Below are 14,678 nucleotides of genomic sequence, written 5' to 3' on the forward strand. Positions count from 1 at the left end.
GAGGAGAACACCATCATGTGATGGACACTACGGACAGAAAGCAGAACAACGGAGAGTTCATTCGATTATGTGCCCAAAGGAACTTTGTCTCTAGTGTTTTGCTCAAAATCCATTGAGGTTCCATTTCCTATGTGGAGGTTAAAGTCTAGCCCCTGTGACACGTAGTAATATATTCAACGTTAAGTTTGTCTTCAGGCTAAAAACACTCAGAAATGTTGCCACACACCATTGTACTATGTACATTTTTATTATATAGCTTTACACAAGCACATAAACAGATGGTCTCAAAGTCTAACGCGACAGTGTACTGGGTGATCACTTCCCCAGAGAAGAAGCGAGACACAGCAATCTGAAACACTTTGCAGTCCTTTAATGATGCCCCTCATCCTTCTTTGGAGGAAACAGGGCGTACTCGACCGCCAGAGCAACTACGAATGCTGCAAACCCCCACTTGAATCCTCGGAAAATCACGTCTGTGAAGGTGACCGGCTTTGCAAAGCCTCCCATGTACCTCCAGGCTTCATTGCTGAAAAGAGGCGAGAAAAAAGAACGGTCAGTGAATGTGCATGAGAACTACAGGCGCTAGCAAGCCGAACAGTCAGTGAAGGTGCATGAGACCTACAGGCGCTAGCAAGCCATGTACCTTAACTGCTGCTTCATTGGCTAAGCATCTCAATTTTAGACTGCAAGTCGACCTTATGGAAGAAATGATTTCAAATGCACTTTGCCCTCCCACTTCCTAATTATACTGAGGTCGGTATATGAATTTCTACTAAAACCTTGCACAACGAATGAAAAGGGAGACATCAAAAGACCTTCACACATTTTTAGTAACTCACCTATGACATTTAACTCATTCTTGGTCTTCAATTTCATTTAAATTTTGTTTTTTTGTTAATATGTTTAATAAATTTATGCAAAACAAGGAAGAAACTGACATAATTCACTGATTGGCAACAGTATGTGACAGTCAAACAGAGTACAGTGCCGTACTACATTGACGATGGGGAAATTACATATCAAACATTTGGAAGGCTCTGGACACTCGTGTACATATCCCTTTTGACACTACTATCCTCCCTGTGCCTGACATAAAGTAGTGTATCATCCGCATAAGTGGAGACGATCAGATGGTAGTTCGGAAAGCGTATGCCTCTGTGGCTGTGATACTCCCGGAGGGCGCACGCCACGGGGTCTGCCACCAGCGCATACAGGATAGGAGAGAGGGTGCAGCCCTGCCTCGTGCCATCGTAAATGTGTATAGGGTTAGTATTCAGGGTGCCTATTTTGATACGTGCAGTGGGAGAACTATACAGCACAGCGAGAAGTTGGAGGAACACCTCTCCCACCCCCATGCGAGTAAGGACCTGACGTAAGAAGGGCCATTCGACAGAGTCGAACGCCTTCTCCATATCCAGGAATACTGCTAGTGCCGGCACCTCTGGACGTGTGTGTTGGAGAGCGGCAAAAACCCTGCGCAAGTTGTACGTCAGGTTCCTGCTTGGTACGAAAACCAGCCTGCTCCGTGGCCACCAGAGTCGAGACAAGCGGAACCAAACGGTTGGCAAGCAGTTTCGCGAAACGTTTGGTGTCCACATTCAACAGGGACAGTGGACGATACGAAGCGCAATCGTCCGGAGGCTTACCCGGCTTAAGAATAGCCACTTCAATCGCCTCACGCATGGAAGGGGGCATCTCGACGGTGGTGCACATGTCCTCAAACAGCGTGATGCGGTGCGGCAGTAAAAGGTCAATGAACGCCTTGTAAAATGCGACAGTGAGGCCATCTCCTCCCGGCGCGGTCCCAGCTCGCATTTCTGAGAGAGCCAGTAATATTTCATCTCTTTCAATTGGACGCATTAGAAATTCCCGGTGCCAATTCGACAGCCACGGCAGTTTGATATGCGTTAAGTAGTCTAAGATTTGATCGTCCGAGCTGCAACCTCTCGAGGCATACAAGTCTGAATAATATTGTCGGGATTGCTCCGCCACTTGGGCGTCCGTCAACAGGGAGTCACCAGACTGCGTTCTGATTTCTGGGATCGTCGCAGCGCCCCTGCGCTGCCTGAGGAGCTGCGCAAGGACCGCCACCAGTCGCTCGCCTTCACCATAAGAACGAGCAGTTGCATACTTCCCTAAATGTTTTATTTCCGCGTCCGCCTCCGCATGGTAACCCTGTAAAGTCTGCGTCAGTTCCAGGTTACGCGGATCACTCGGGCTAGTTAGCAAGGAGGCCTCCAACTCTTTTAGCTTCCGTTCCAGTGTCGACAGTCTAGTGCGTATTGATTTAAGGATTCCCGCATGCTTGGAGATCGCCACCCCCCGGATATATACCTTACAAGCCTCCCATACCGTTTGGAAGGAAGCCACCGACCCCACATTCGTCTCGAAATACGTTTCAATGGCAGTGGCCATGTCATCCTTAAAAGCGGCATCTGTCATGGAATATGGTGGAAAGCAATATAAGAAGGGGGGAATGCGCATCTTGGGAGAGTCGAGCACCAAGAGAAGGGATGAGTGGTCAGAGTAGGTGTGTGGCAGGATCGAGCAAGACTTAACGTGCGTCAATAGTAGTCTGGCAATGAACCGGTAGTCTATTCTAGTGTAGACATTGTAGTACGCAGAATAATGTGTATACCCGCCTTGGCCCGCATGCCTAGAGTGCCAGACATCGCACATATCCAACCTAATCAGTGAGGCCTCAACTACTTTAGCCGAAGCAGACACACGCCTGTCCGGGCCTGCCGACCTATCCAAGGCAGGGTTCCTGACAAAATTGAAATCTCCTCCCCATAAGAGCTGCCCAGTTGGATGTGAAAGTATGAGGTCAGTCAGTCTGTTATAAAAGTCCAGATTATCATAATTAGGGCCGTAAACATTCAATAAGAGCAACTCCAGACCCTTACCACAACACCTAGTGAGCAGATATCGACCCTCCCTATCTGTCTCTAAGGGTGACAGTCGGAACGCCTTCTTAGGGTTTACCCACGTCAGGACCCCCCTGGCATGAGTGGTGAAGCCGGCCGCGTGTACGTTGCCCAGAAGCCCCTTAGTGCGTAAGATGGGGCTATCTAACGGGAGGTGCGTCTCCAGTAAGAGGGCAATATCAATGTTATGCCTATATAGGTAACTCAAAATTTTCCTAACTTTTCTGTAGTCATTTAAACCTCGCACATTCCATGTGAGCACTGCAACTGAGTCTGGGCAGTCTTCCCTGCCTGGCACAGCCCTATCCGTCATGAGTGGGTATCCATTTCGAGTGCCCTAACTCCAGTCTCTCCAAGTTTATACATCTATGGCTCCGCACTTCACAAGTCGTCACAACAGAAAAGATGTCATATGTCAGTCTCAACACATACTACCCCCCTCCCGCGCCAGGCCCATCCCAACTGTGCCTGTGTAATCCCAACCCCCATCATGTGCATTGCTGCAAAAAGCATCAGTCTCAAAGAACATCAGTGTGTGTCTCAAACCCCGCCCGCCTCCGCCCACAGCAGGCCTTCCCCAACTTGGCCGCAGCATATCATCTCAAACCAACAGAGGAACATCCCCGCCCTCTCCCCGAAAACAAAAGGTACACTCCCCAGTGTGATTCACACGTGGGCGGATGTTGCTCATCGGAGAAGCAGTAGTACCTAGCCTATGTGAGGCCGCACTCCAGTCACCGTCAAATGAGCATTATGCAACTCTAATTCTTGATGTGTCTCTAGATCCCCATAACAGCCCCACTTACTGTTCAGTGAATGTGACCACAACACCAAGATACATCTTTCCAGGAATTCCACCAGGGCAGCCACTTCAGTTCAGGGCTGACTCCCCTTTGGTGCAGGCTTGGAGCCAGGGTTGCACGTGATCATCGCACCCACTCGCAGCCACACCCCCCCACCAAAAGCACAGCATGGTACAGTGGGGTAGGGGAGCGAACTGGGGCAGGGATCTATCTGTCATGAAATGCAAGAGTAGAGTTCAGGGTGTCACAGCACCGCGCCCAATTCCCCTGCAATAACACTCCCTCCCGAGTCCAGACCATACTTGTTACTCCATAGCGCCAGACAGCACTCAGTCTTGGTCTTCCATCGGGCCTCCCGCCGCCTCTGCTAGCAGATGTTTTTCCGGACTGTGGCGCTTCTCCTTCGCCCAGTCTTTCAAAGCATGCTGTAGGGCCTTTGGGTCCGTAAAAATGTGGGATCGGCCTTGCCTGTTAACACGTAGTTTCACTGGATATAGCATGGCGTAATCCACCCCCATATCTTGAAGCTGCCTCTTCATGGGGGCGAACAAACGGCGTGCTTATTGGACCCGGAGCGTGAAGTCTGGGAACAGAGTGATCGTGGACCCCTCGTATCTTAGTGGTTGTTTCTTGCGAGCCAGTTTCAGCGCCACATCCCTATCACAATAATTAAGTCATTTTGCAATGATCGGTCTAGGAGCCGCTCCCGGTGGCCTCGGGCCCAGTGAGCGGTGCGCCCTCTCCACCACAAACATAGTGGAGAACGATTCCTCACCAAGCAGGGATTTTAGTAGCTTCTCTGTGAAGAGCTCCATATTTCCCGTCTGGGTGGTTTCCAGGAGACTCGTGATTCTGAGGTTACAGCGCCTGGAACGCGCTTCCAAGTCCTCAGTCTTGTCCTGCAGAACCTTCAGAACCCTGCCCAGCTGTTTATGTTCAGTGTCCAAGGTGGTCTGTGCTTCCTCCGCTTCCATTAGTCGGCGCTCTGACATATCCAGCCTCTCTGCAGGTTTGTCGAGCCGTTCGGCCATACGGTCTATTCTGTAGGACAGCGCGGCCATCTAAGTTCCAAGGGCCGTGATGCCCCCCTGCAGGTTCTTCTCCATTGCCAGTAGTACGCTGTAAATATCCTGGTGGGAATCCGCGTCTGGCAGTTCCTGCACTCTATCGCTGTCATCTGTGGATGCATCGCTGGACTTTTGAACTCTTCTGGTCAAATGTTATCTTCGGTTGCGATCGGACCACTCTGCCCACCTTGACCTTCAACGATATGCAGTTTGCTCACAGTGCAGTCCGTACACTCAAGTTCATCAGCTACGCATAGGCTGCGTCACCGCAGGGAAAAGCGCAGGTATCTGCAAGGCGTTGCACCAGCCTCTCTCTTCTAAGGGGGTCGCGACCAGGGCAACCTCGCATTTGCGCCCCCCGATGCTGGCACCTTCTCCCTTCGCTGGGCTTCAATGGTGGTAAGCAGCACGCTAGCGTCGTCACCAGGCGTCGTGGTGTGTGCCTGCGGCTCAGTGGCAGTTTGTGAGAGGGCCTCCGTACCCAGAGTCCGTGCTATGGTGGCGCCCCACAGTTAGAGGCAGAAATCGTGCATCCCAGGCAGCCTATTACTGTGTCAATACCGGCAGGGTCTCAGGAGCGGCTAAGCAGTTTCATCGGGGCCCGCTCCAAGCACGCAAACCCCAGTTACCAAGCGCTCCACGCTGATCCAATTGCGCAGCCCCCTGTAGGGTCAGCTATCGACCGCCGAGCAGGCTCCCCCATCTCCTGGCAGAAGTGGGCAAGTGCAGCTGCGTGCCGGGTCCAAAATGGTGGCGCCAGTCAAGGCGTTCTCTCTGGGCTCTCCAGGGCCTCACAGCTCAACAATGGCAAAGGTTCTACCGTTAGCCTGGTTGTGGAGGTGCTCGCGGGCACCCGGGAAGCCTAGCAGGGCAGAGCAGCATTAGGGTTACTCAGCCCCAAGTCAGCCGGTCCCAGTTCCCGACGCGGGGGCACGCTGCAGGGAGGGCGCCGATCCTCAGCAGCGCTAGGCTGCGCGGGGTCCACCAGGTCACGTCGCTGTTGCAGAGAGACGGCCGGGCCTGCACACCTCCGTTTCTCACACCGCGCCGTCTCCGAGGTCGCGCCGGCCTCCGCCCGAACTTTACCTCGGGGATCAAGGCCTGTCCCGCGCAGCACCAAACAGGATCTCTAACTCCGCCAGGAGTGGAGCAGAGTTGCCGGATTTTCGCCCAGGGCCGTGGAGGTTGCAGCATCGGGGGATCGCCACCGCGGGCCTCGTCAGCACCACAATTGCCGGATAATTGATGGATCGTACGACGGTTCTGCGGAGCTCTCGGCTCAAGTGGCCATCTTGGTCGCGAGCAAGCTCCGCAATTTCATTTGAATTTTTACTAAAGACATTTAGCATGTATCTTTGATCACTTAAGTTATTGCAGTCTCTCATGTAACAATCTACACCTGACAAGCAGTTCTGAATTTGCCTCTGAACAATAAAAGATGTAAATATGCATTTATGTTTTTTGTGGACCTCCCGAGGGCCACTAGAGGAAAACCACCAGAAAGGTAGAACATGAGTTCATGGCATGAAATAGTTGGATGTATCCATTATCACTTATCTTTGCTTTGCCAAAGTAGTGCTTCCACTACTACACTTGCACAATGAGACATCCCTTTGGTGCAACAGTGGCGTTTTCAGTTATTTAAAAGGTTAAAACAAATGTAATATTTGTAAGTGGTTACGTTAAACAGCACTAAGGGTTAAGGGAGAGACTATAGAGGATGTTAAATGACGCTGGATTTAATCCAATAAATAGATGTCCATGCTTATGTTTGTCTCTTGTGTATACGGTTTGTCTTTTTACTGTTAGTGTTCCAAAGGACAAAGTCTTCTTTTCTGGTTCTCTTCACAGGGGCTTCCAAGGCCAGCTCCATTCATGTCTCTGTCTGTCCATCACCCCTCTCCAGAGTAGAGAAGAAACTATACATAGCATTTACCCATCCCTCTGTCTGCCACTTATCCCCAATAACCCCACCATACCAAATGACCTATGCCAAGCACAAATAGGTCATTCATAATCCATTTCTCATTGCATTCTGTAATTCTTAATGTATATGTCGATTACAGATTTAGAAAGCTCAGGAGCAAAGGAGTACCTGCTTATCTCTGTTGGAACATGATCAGAGCACAGGGTTTAGGGGAATAGATGGAGAATTGATCCTCCACATGAGTTTCCAAGATGATGACCGCCACAGCCATACTACATGGACCTGCAATTCACGTTGGTGGGAAGCTTTTAAGAATGCTGGACCTTCGTGCTAGTGCACTAACCCATAGGCTGCAGACCATGAAATACTTGAGGGAGGACCTGGATGCTGAGACGGCAGCGGTTTGAGGTCATCGATCTAACCTCTACATCAGAGTTTTGGATTAGCTGTTCAGGTGGGGCCATATGGGTGCCTACAGATCAATGGCCCTATAGACTTTGAGACAATACTTTGAGGTGGCGGAGGACCATACAAAGATCTACAGCTTTGAGCATGCTTGAGACCCACCCCAAGTTGAAAGTGACAACGGGAAAACCAAAGAAGAATTGCTATTCTGGGCTCAGGGCCACATCCAATTAAAAATCCAAACGTGCCATTCCACTAGATGGATTTTTCACCCTCCCTGCTGCTTTGTGAAGGAACTACTGATGGAAATGCCATAGCTGAAGATATACGAGCGAAGGGTAGAGGGGTGTGAAAGGTGGATAATGTTAAGTCCAAGTTTGTGGCACTATAAGCTTGGCTGGGCAACATATCAGCGAGGTTCACTAGCACCCAGACTCCTGCGCAGTCCAGGGAAAAGACGGTCATCCCATTTTCAAACTAGTGCTGCGACATCCATAGCCTCATGGACAGGATTATCCAACTGGAAAATGGCAAAGGAGCCAGCACAATCTCACTGATTAGTTGGTCTGTGCCTGATATAGGAAACAAGGGGTGGGAGGTGAGGGGGGAGAGAACACTAATTTCTGAGCATGCAAATGGCTTATGGAGAGTACCACCAGCTAGTCCAGGAGCTGCGAACTGTCAAACTGCCCATGAGAGACACTGAAGAATAGAAACAAGAGGCGGTTATAATGACATATGAGACCAAAAGGTAGGAGTTAGTATACCTAGGCTGGTGGACCCTTTTCTTTCCAGATGGGGCCCAGTCACTGTCCTGAAAAAAAAAAAAAAAGGGGGCTCTATGCCCTATAGAAATACTTTATGTGGCAGTGCACCCATTACAGTGTCTTGTACCCTGCCAGAAAAAGAGGCTGTAGGAGACGTGGCCTTTCCCTTCACACAAATCAAAGCAGGACAGCCATCCATCTGAAGCATTGTATTTATGTAATGCACCCTTTTCTTTTTTGATTCACTTGTTTATTGTTACTTGGCCATTATTAGCCCTGCGGCTCAACAGGGTATTGCAGTTAGTGTTGTATTTCGATGCAGTGGTTTATCTAAGTCCATAAGTATCTAATGATTAGGCAGTTACCGTATTTCAGCGCGCAAATTTTAACACATTGTTAGAAAAGGAGACTTGAGCATTAAAAGCCATAGTGATTAAAATCAGTTGTAATAATTCCAATTCTGACAGGACTAACAACTTTTCTTTTCATTATGTATTATACGTTGCAAGGGTAACATGCCAGTGCCAATATGGCAGACGCAGTTTTGAGTGAAGCATATGTCCTACATTTATGTCTATTGAAAGGAAGTACAAATGTATTTAAATTGTTGTTTATCATGAGCAAGGCTGAGACAAGCCGAAACACAATGATCTTTTGCGGATTAAAAGGTTTTCCATAAAAGACTTTGAGTTCTGATCTCTTCTTGCTAAGAAGAAGCTTAAATGTAAATATATATATGTCTATAAATCTTGAAAGCCACACAGTGCCTCGAGGTAACAACCTCAATTTGCCAGTATCTTGGTCATGCAGTCCACTTCTGGGGCACATGGGCTACCAGCTGGGGCTTATTCCGGCTCTTGTTGGGCTTACCACATGCTCCAGGAGCCTGCCAGCTATGACGTGGATAAATGACAAAGGTCGCACTGCCTTATCCAGTAGTACCACGAGTCCTTTGGTGCACTTGCTTACCTAGCCTGTGTCATACGCACCCTACACCAAGTTCGATTAAAGTGGTTTCTTCCACAATACGCAAAGTGATCAACCCAAAACAGAGCTTTCAGGAGTACTACACAGAGGGCTTTGACTCCACCCACATGTTGGTAGCCAAGAGTGCATGTTTTGATTGAGCATAGGTTGTGTACTTCCATATGAAGAATAGTGTTTTCCCAATCCAGCTGTGATTGTTTTTTTATGCAAATGCTGCACCTTGAACACACACCTACTATTGCTGTTGAAGTGTCTTAGATAACCAGATAAGTTATGGTGCTAGCTTTTCTCTGGCAGTAGCACAGATGGGAGGATGGCAGCTAAGAGGAATATTTTGCAGTCACAGCACCCTCACCTTCCATCATTAACTTCAGAATGCCGCTTTGTGTTTGACAGCAGTATGAAATGTCCAGGGCTACACTAATCTACATGGATTTTAGGTCTGGCTTGACAGTGCAACTGTCACCTTACATTAAGTGATTAACAAAAAAGAGCTTTCAGAGTACTATTGAGAGAGGGGCTTAGACTTCAACCACACATTGGGTTTCCTGAGTACGGGATTTGGTTGGGATGTATTTCTGTGCTTCCACTAAAAGACCTACAGCATTGCACTATTTGGCTTGTGGCAAAGCTTATCCTCTATACAGCAGGATTGAGTTGGTATGGGGCAAACTTATAATGATGCCTATAGGCCTGCTCGGTTTGTTATGAAATGTTATAATAAAGGTAATAAAGCTGACATTCCTTTGCAAAAAGCATATGCTAAAGTCAATAGCCATTTAAGTGTTTATTGTTATTACTGTATATTCAAGCCTACAGTTATGTATTTGGATACATGGAACCTCACAGATACCATAATAGATACTGGTTTGGTGTTGGGTATCCCCTGTCACAATTCATGGATATAGTTGGTTTGCTCTGTGGGAATACTTGTTTGACTCTGGGGAAAAATGTGACTATTTGGGGAAGGTGAGAACTACCCACCTGAAAGAATAATCACAACCCTGGTCAAGGTGAATCCTCAAAGTCACTAAATTAACCTGAGCTCAATCCCCCTCCCCTGATAGCTATGGCACAGAGCAAACAGGCTGAAGCCAAGGAAATATGTAAAGTTTTTATGTAGTACCAAAACATTAAATAAAGTCTAAATTCAAAATAATTCAAAACCAAATTAGAAAAAGCATTTGCAATGCAATAGGTCTCGCATTCACATGAGTTTGAGCTTGGGTTTTAAAACATAAATAAAAAGGCATTGTCATTTACAATACTAATAGCGTAAACTCTCGCAAATGCGAGACCTACTGCAATGCAACAAAGGGCCTTCTCGACCGCTTGTTAGATTGTAAATATCAGAGGAAGAGACCAGCTTGCGAAGTCTTCAAAGTAGTGATAAATAGCGCAGTGAAGATGTGCAAGTGTTGTAAATTACACAGACACAAAGTGTGAAGTGAGAGTTACATATGATCCGAGCTATAAACACTAACAAAGCGCTGCAACATCTTTCGCTCTGTGACTACACTGTCGTGGGTCAGGAGGAAAAGCGAGGGGGGGGGGGCTATTTCCTGCCCTCGCCGTGATTTGAATGTGCAGTGTGGCATTGCATAATGTCATTGCTATTTTTGGCCTAATAAAAAACACTCCAGCCGTAGTAGGGCCCTGGTGTCACCTACTGGTGCAGGACGGGCTGTGCTTTATGGCAGGCAAGGAGGGAGAGAGGGACGGTCTCGGCTGAAGCTCTGGCCTTGTACAGTGCCCCTGCTATTACTAGTGAGCGAGAGGCGCTGAGGTGGTGGTACTGGAGGTGGTGGTATTGGTGGTGGTTGTATTGGCGGTGGTATTGGTGGGGATTTTGGTGATGTTGGTAGTGGTAGTGTTGGTAGTGGTATTGGTGGTGGTGCTGGTACTGGATGGTGGAGGTATTGGTGGTGATGGAGGTATTGGTGGTGGCGGTGGTATTGGTGGTGGTAGTGGTATTTGTGGTGTTGGTGGTGGTATTGGTATTGGCAGTGGTGGTGGTATTGATGGTGGTGGTGTTGTTAATAAAACAGGCTTTTGAAAACAAACCGTCAGGTGGCTTTAGTACAGATGACATGTAACACAGATGTGCTGTTGTCAGCTTCAGCACAGGATTATGTGCTACCTGGAATTTATATGACAATTTGTTAATCATTACTAAATCTATTTTACTTGGGCGGTTGAAACAGACAAGATAATGCCAGGTTAAAGTGATTGAAAGCAGGCGTCCGTGTTACGGGGCGGCCGTGCTGCTTAAAACAACACAAGTGGTTTCAGCTGGAGCAGCGCATGTCAGGACTGCAGTAAGAGAAACTCAATAAAGTAAATAGTGCTTACAGACTAAATAACATGTCCCGTGTAACAACTGAAGTAAAAGGGCCAGTAGCCATGGGAGGGTACAAATGAAGACAAGGCCTTACTAATGAGGGACTAACAAGCCTATTAACGAATCCGAAGGCAGCATTTATGAAAGACAATGCCACAAGCCAATGAAAAATATGGGCGGAGAGTGGGCACGGCTTCTCTCCCATACTCTACTACAGCAGTATCACAGAGCAAGCAGCGCATGCGCGCTACCGCTAGGCTCAACCTAAAAATAGAGACAATATAGCTAAAAAAATGAAGGCGGAGGAGCGTTGACTCACTGCTCAAAAGAAAAAATAAAAGGATAATAACGCATCGTTATTAGCATTTGATATTTCCTATTGCAGTCAGTAGCCGGGCGGGCTGGGCTGGCCAGAGCAGGGGAAGGAGTGGTTTGCACTACCTAAGAGTGCATGAACTGTTTGGCCATCCCTCTTGAACCAGCCAAACAGTTCATGCGCACTTTGCATGGTCTCCACCAGGCTGCATTACACAGCCTAGTGAGGAAAATGCACAGGCTCCCTGTCCCAGTCTGAGAGCCGAACCATGGCATTCACCAGCGCTGCATTCCAGCGTTGTGATTGGCTCAGGGGAGCCTGTGCGCCCAGGTGCTTCCTGATGCCGCCTGGGACTGCAGGAAGAAGGAAGATAAAGAGGATGGAGGACGGAGGAGAGGCGGCGGCCACCCGTTAAAGGTAATCCCTTTTTTCATTTTTTTTCATTCCACCCTGAAATCAGCCGCTACTGGATAGATGAAGTTAGTTTTAAGTAAAAACAACAGCAAAAAATAAATAAAAAGCACCACTGATAGTCAAAGTATTGATAGACCGGGTCCTAGGCGCAACTTCAGGCTGACCGTGATGGAGCTAGGGTCAGATACGTCAACCAGGTATGTCCTGGTCATAGATTTGACCTTTTCACCTCCTGACATAGTCTTTTAAGCTCCAGTTCACCACACAAGTTCACTTCTAAAGCCCCCAGGACCTCACTGCAGGCACTCTGAGGGTGTCATCAGAGGCCAACAAGAGGGTCCAATTAAGGTCCAGTTGCCATTCAAGATGGGTACTTACAGGACAAGGCCTCTTGCAGCTTGTTGTCTTCCTGTCGTCACACAGGAGGTTAGCCAAATGAACCTTGAAGTCCATTTCTTTTCCCTGGCTACAAGAGGGAGCAGATCCAATCCGTCAGGGCTACTTTCAGGTCACAGACAGCAGGTCCTGTTCTCGTCGGATCTTCCGCAGGTCTAAAAAGTGTTCTTAAGTGGGTGCCGTAAGTGGTCTTTACCTACTCCTTTTTCCAGTAGTTTTTGTTTGCCTTACTTCAAACAGGCCTAACAGGCAATGCGACAGGGCATTTTCAAGATGCCCAAAGTCTTCGATCACACTAAACGTGGGCTCTGAGTGTTGGGGGTGTATGTAGGGAACTATGCTAATCCTGGTGTCCTTCCATACAAACACTAAAATCCAGTGTGCAGGTAGGACAAAAGCAAAGTTCTTTCTACTAAAAGACAGTGGATTCACAAGAACTGTTGACACATCCTGTTCTCTCCCTTTCAAGTGTGCCCAAAGTATTACATATGTGAACCCAGCAGACCTGTAAAGCAGTTTGCCCACAGATTCCACACAGCATATCCTGTGGAGTATTTGCCCATTCAAGTCCGCTTCATGTTAGCTCCTAGGAGGCATTTCACAACTATTCATGGCTAATGGCTCGGAGAAACTAGATATTCACTATAAATAAACTGCCTGGAACTTAAGGCAGAGAAAGGTACATTTCTTTAAATTATGCTTCCTTAATATTAATTAAAAATCCAACTTCAACACTGAATTGGATTTTTAATAACTATTAAAATTGCTGCTTGATCATTTTTCTAGCTGGTCCTATTCCAGAGAGAAGGTATTAATATTTTAATCTGTATTTTGGTTTTCGAAATAGGACAGCTAAGCCAGCCACAGTGATAATAGCTTTTCAGTACTAGTCACTCGAAGGATGTGTAAACATTACATTTCCACATGCCCTACTTTCACATAAAATACAGCCTTGTGTGGTACAAGCCCTAGTTAGGGATAACTTATTAATATTTAACATTGATGTTTTGACCTGTCAAAATGGTTTATTTTGACAGTTTGCAATGCATCTTTTGCAATATTACAGTCAGACTGCAATCGAACGCATGAAGGCATCTTTGCCTGCCACTCTATTGAATTGCTCATTGGATGCTTCACTCCACTGGTGGAATTCAACTTCCAGGCCCTGGGTACAAATTGTACCATATTCTAGGGACTTAGAGGCAAGTTAAATGTGTCATTTAGGAGCATGCCAATTCAACTAGATTGAAAGGTGGAGCACAGGCACTTTACTACTAGTTAGCAAGGGGTAACATGCCTGAGCATTTTAAAGTCAGCAGCAAAAATAGCACCAAAGGTGAAAAAAATCCGGGGTGACCATGTAGAAAAGGCAGATTTCCTATAGGCCCTCTTAGGAGAGACAGTATTATGTACTTCACCATCTGTAATTTTGTATACCTTTCTAATTTCATGACTGTGTGTCAAATAGTTGCCTTGTGGAAAAGCTTACATTCTAACCTGTAGGCCAGAGTAGGCTATGTTGACAAGCTATAAGCCTCATTGGTGCACTGAGAAACACTATGCCTGACGCCATAGGTCTGGTCTTTACTATGAAACGTTATGGGCAGTTGGTCTAGCTTATTAATTCCTAAAAGCATTTGTTAAAGCCAGTAATCCTGTAACAGCTGGTTGTCATCACGTTTTGTTACAGGCTATAGACCGGTATTTTGCTACATGTAATCTCAGATCACCATAGTAGGCAAGTGTTTTGGCATTTGTCACCCACTCTGACAAATTGAGGGGGGGTTTCACTCTAATTATTCTCGATATTGGTGTTCAAGCTTCCCTGATCTGATACCATGCAAGCAGTGAAGTTTGCACAATACCATGAGGTGAAGCTTGAGTGACGAATACCACAGGACAACATTTTTCTTTTTTTGTTTTGGCTCTTGAGTTGGTGCTTTTGGATCCACCCTACAAGTACCATGGGGTCCCTACCCGGTCCCTCCCATTTTCAGGACACGGAGACTGAGTCCAGAGTCTTGTAATGATGGCTACATTTTTCTCTGCCTATCCTAAAATGTATAGGAAAACAACATTTCCTTCTATACTTAACATGAGAAACCAATATTTTGGAACCATCCCCTCTTTGTTCCTGCTTGATGTATCAGCACAAGACGTTTCATGAATCTACTGCGCTGGATGAACTTTTTTCTGGAAAGTTTTAGGCAGATTCATCAAATAGTGCTAAAATTATTAGCAAAAGATGAAACACTCATGCTGTGGAAAGTCTGACCCAACTATAACTACCAGTGGTGGCTGCCACTGTGTTATATCTAATTGTATCTC

The 14,678-nt window shown here is 47.1% G+C and overlaps 1 protein-coding gene across 2 annotated transcripts in view; it reads right to left on the minus strand.

Moving 5' to 3' along the window:
• Window positions 1-213: 213 nt before the first annotated feature.
• Window positions 214-14,678, minus strand: part of NDUFB3 (NADH:ubiquinone oxidoreductase subunit B3) — a 107,093-nt gene continuing 92,628 nt past the window's right edge. For both annotated transcript variants that reach the window (XM_085649025.1, XM_085649024.1), the window contains exon 3: window positions 214-526. In XM_085649025.1, the coding sequence (XP_085505151.1) occupies window positions 370-526 (157 nt within the window). In that variant the 3' untranslated portion in view covers window positions 214-369. The remainder of the gene's footprint in view (window positions 527-14,678) is intronic.

Source organism: Triturus cristatus, chromosome 3_2 (assembly GCF_964204655.1).
Source record: "Triturus cristatus chromosome 3_2, aTriCri1.1, whole genome shotgun sequence".
Lineage (NCBI taxonomy): Eukaryota > Metazoa > Chordata > Amphibia > Caudata > Salamandridae > Triturus > Triturus cristatus.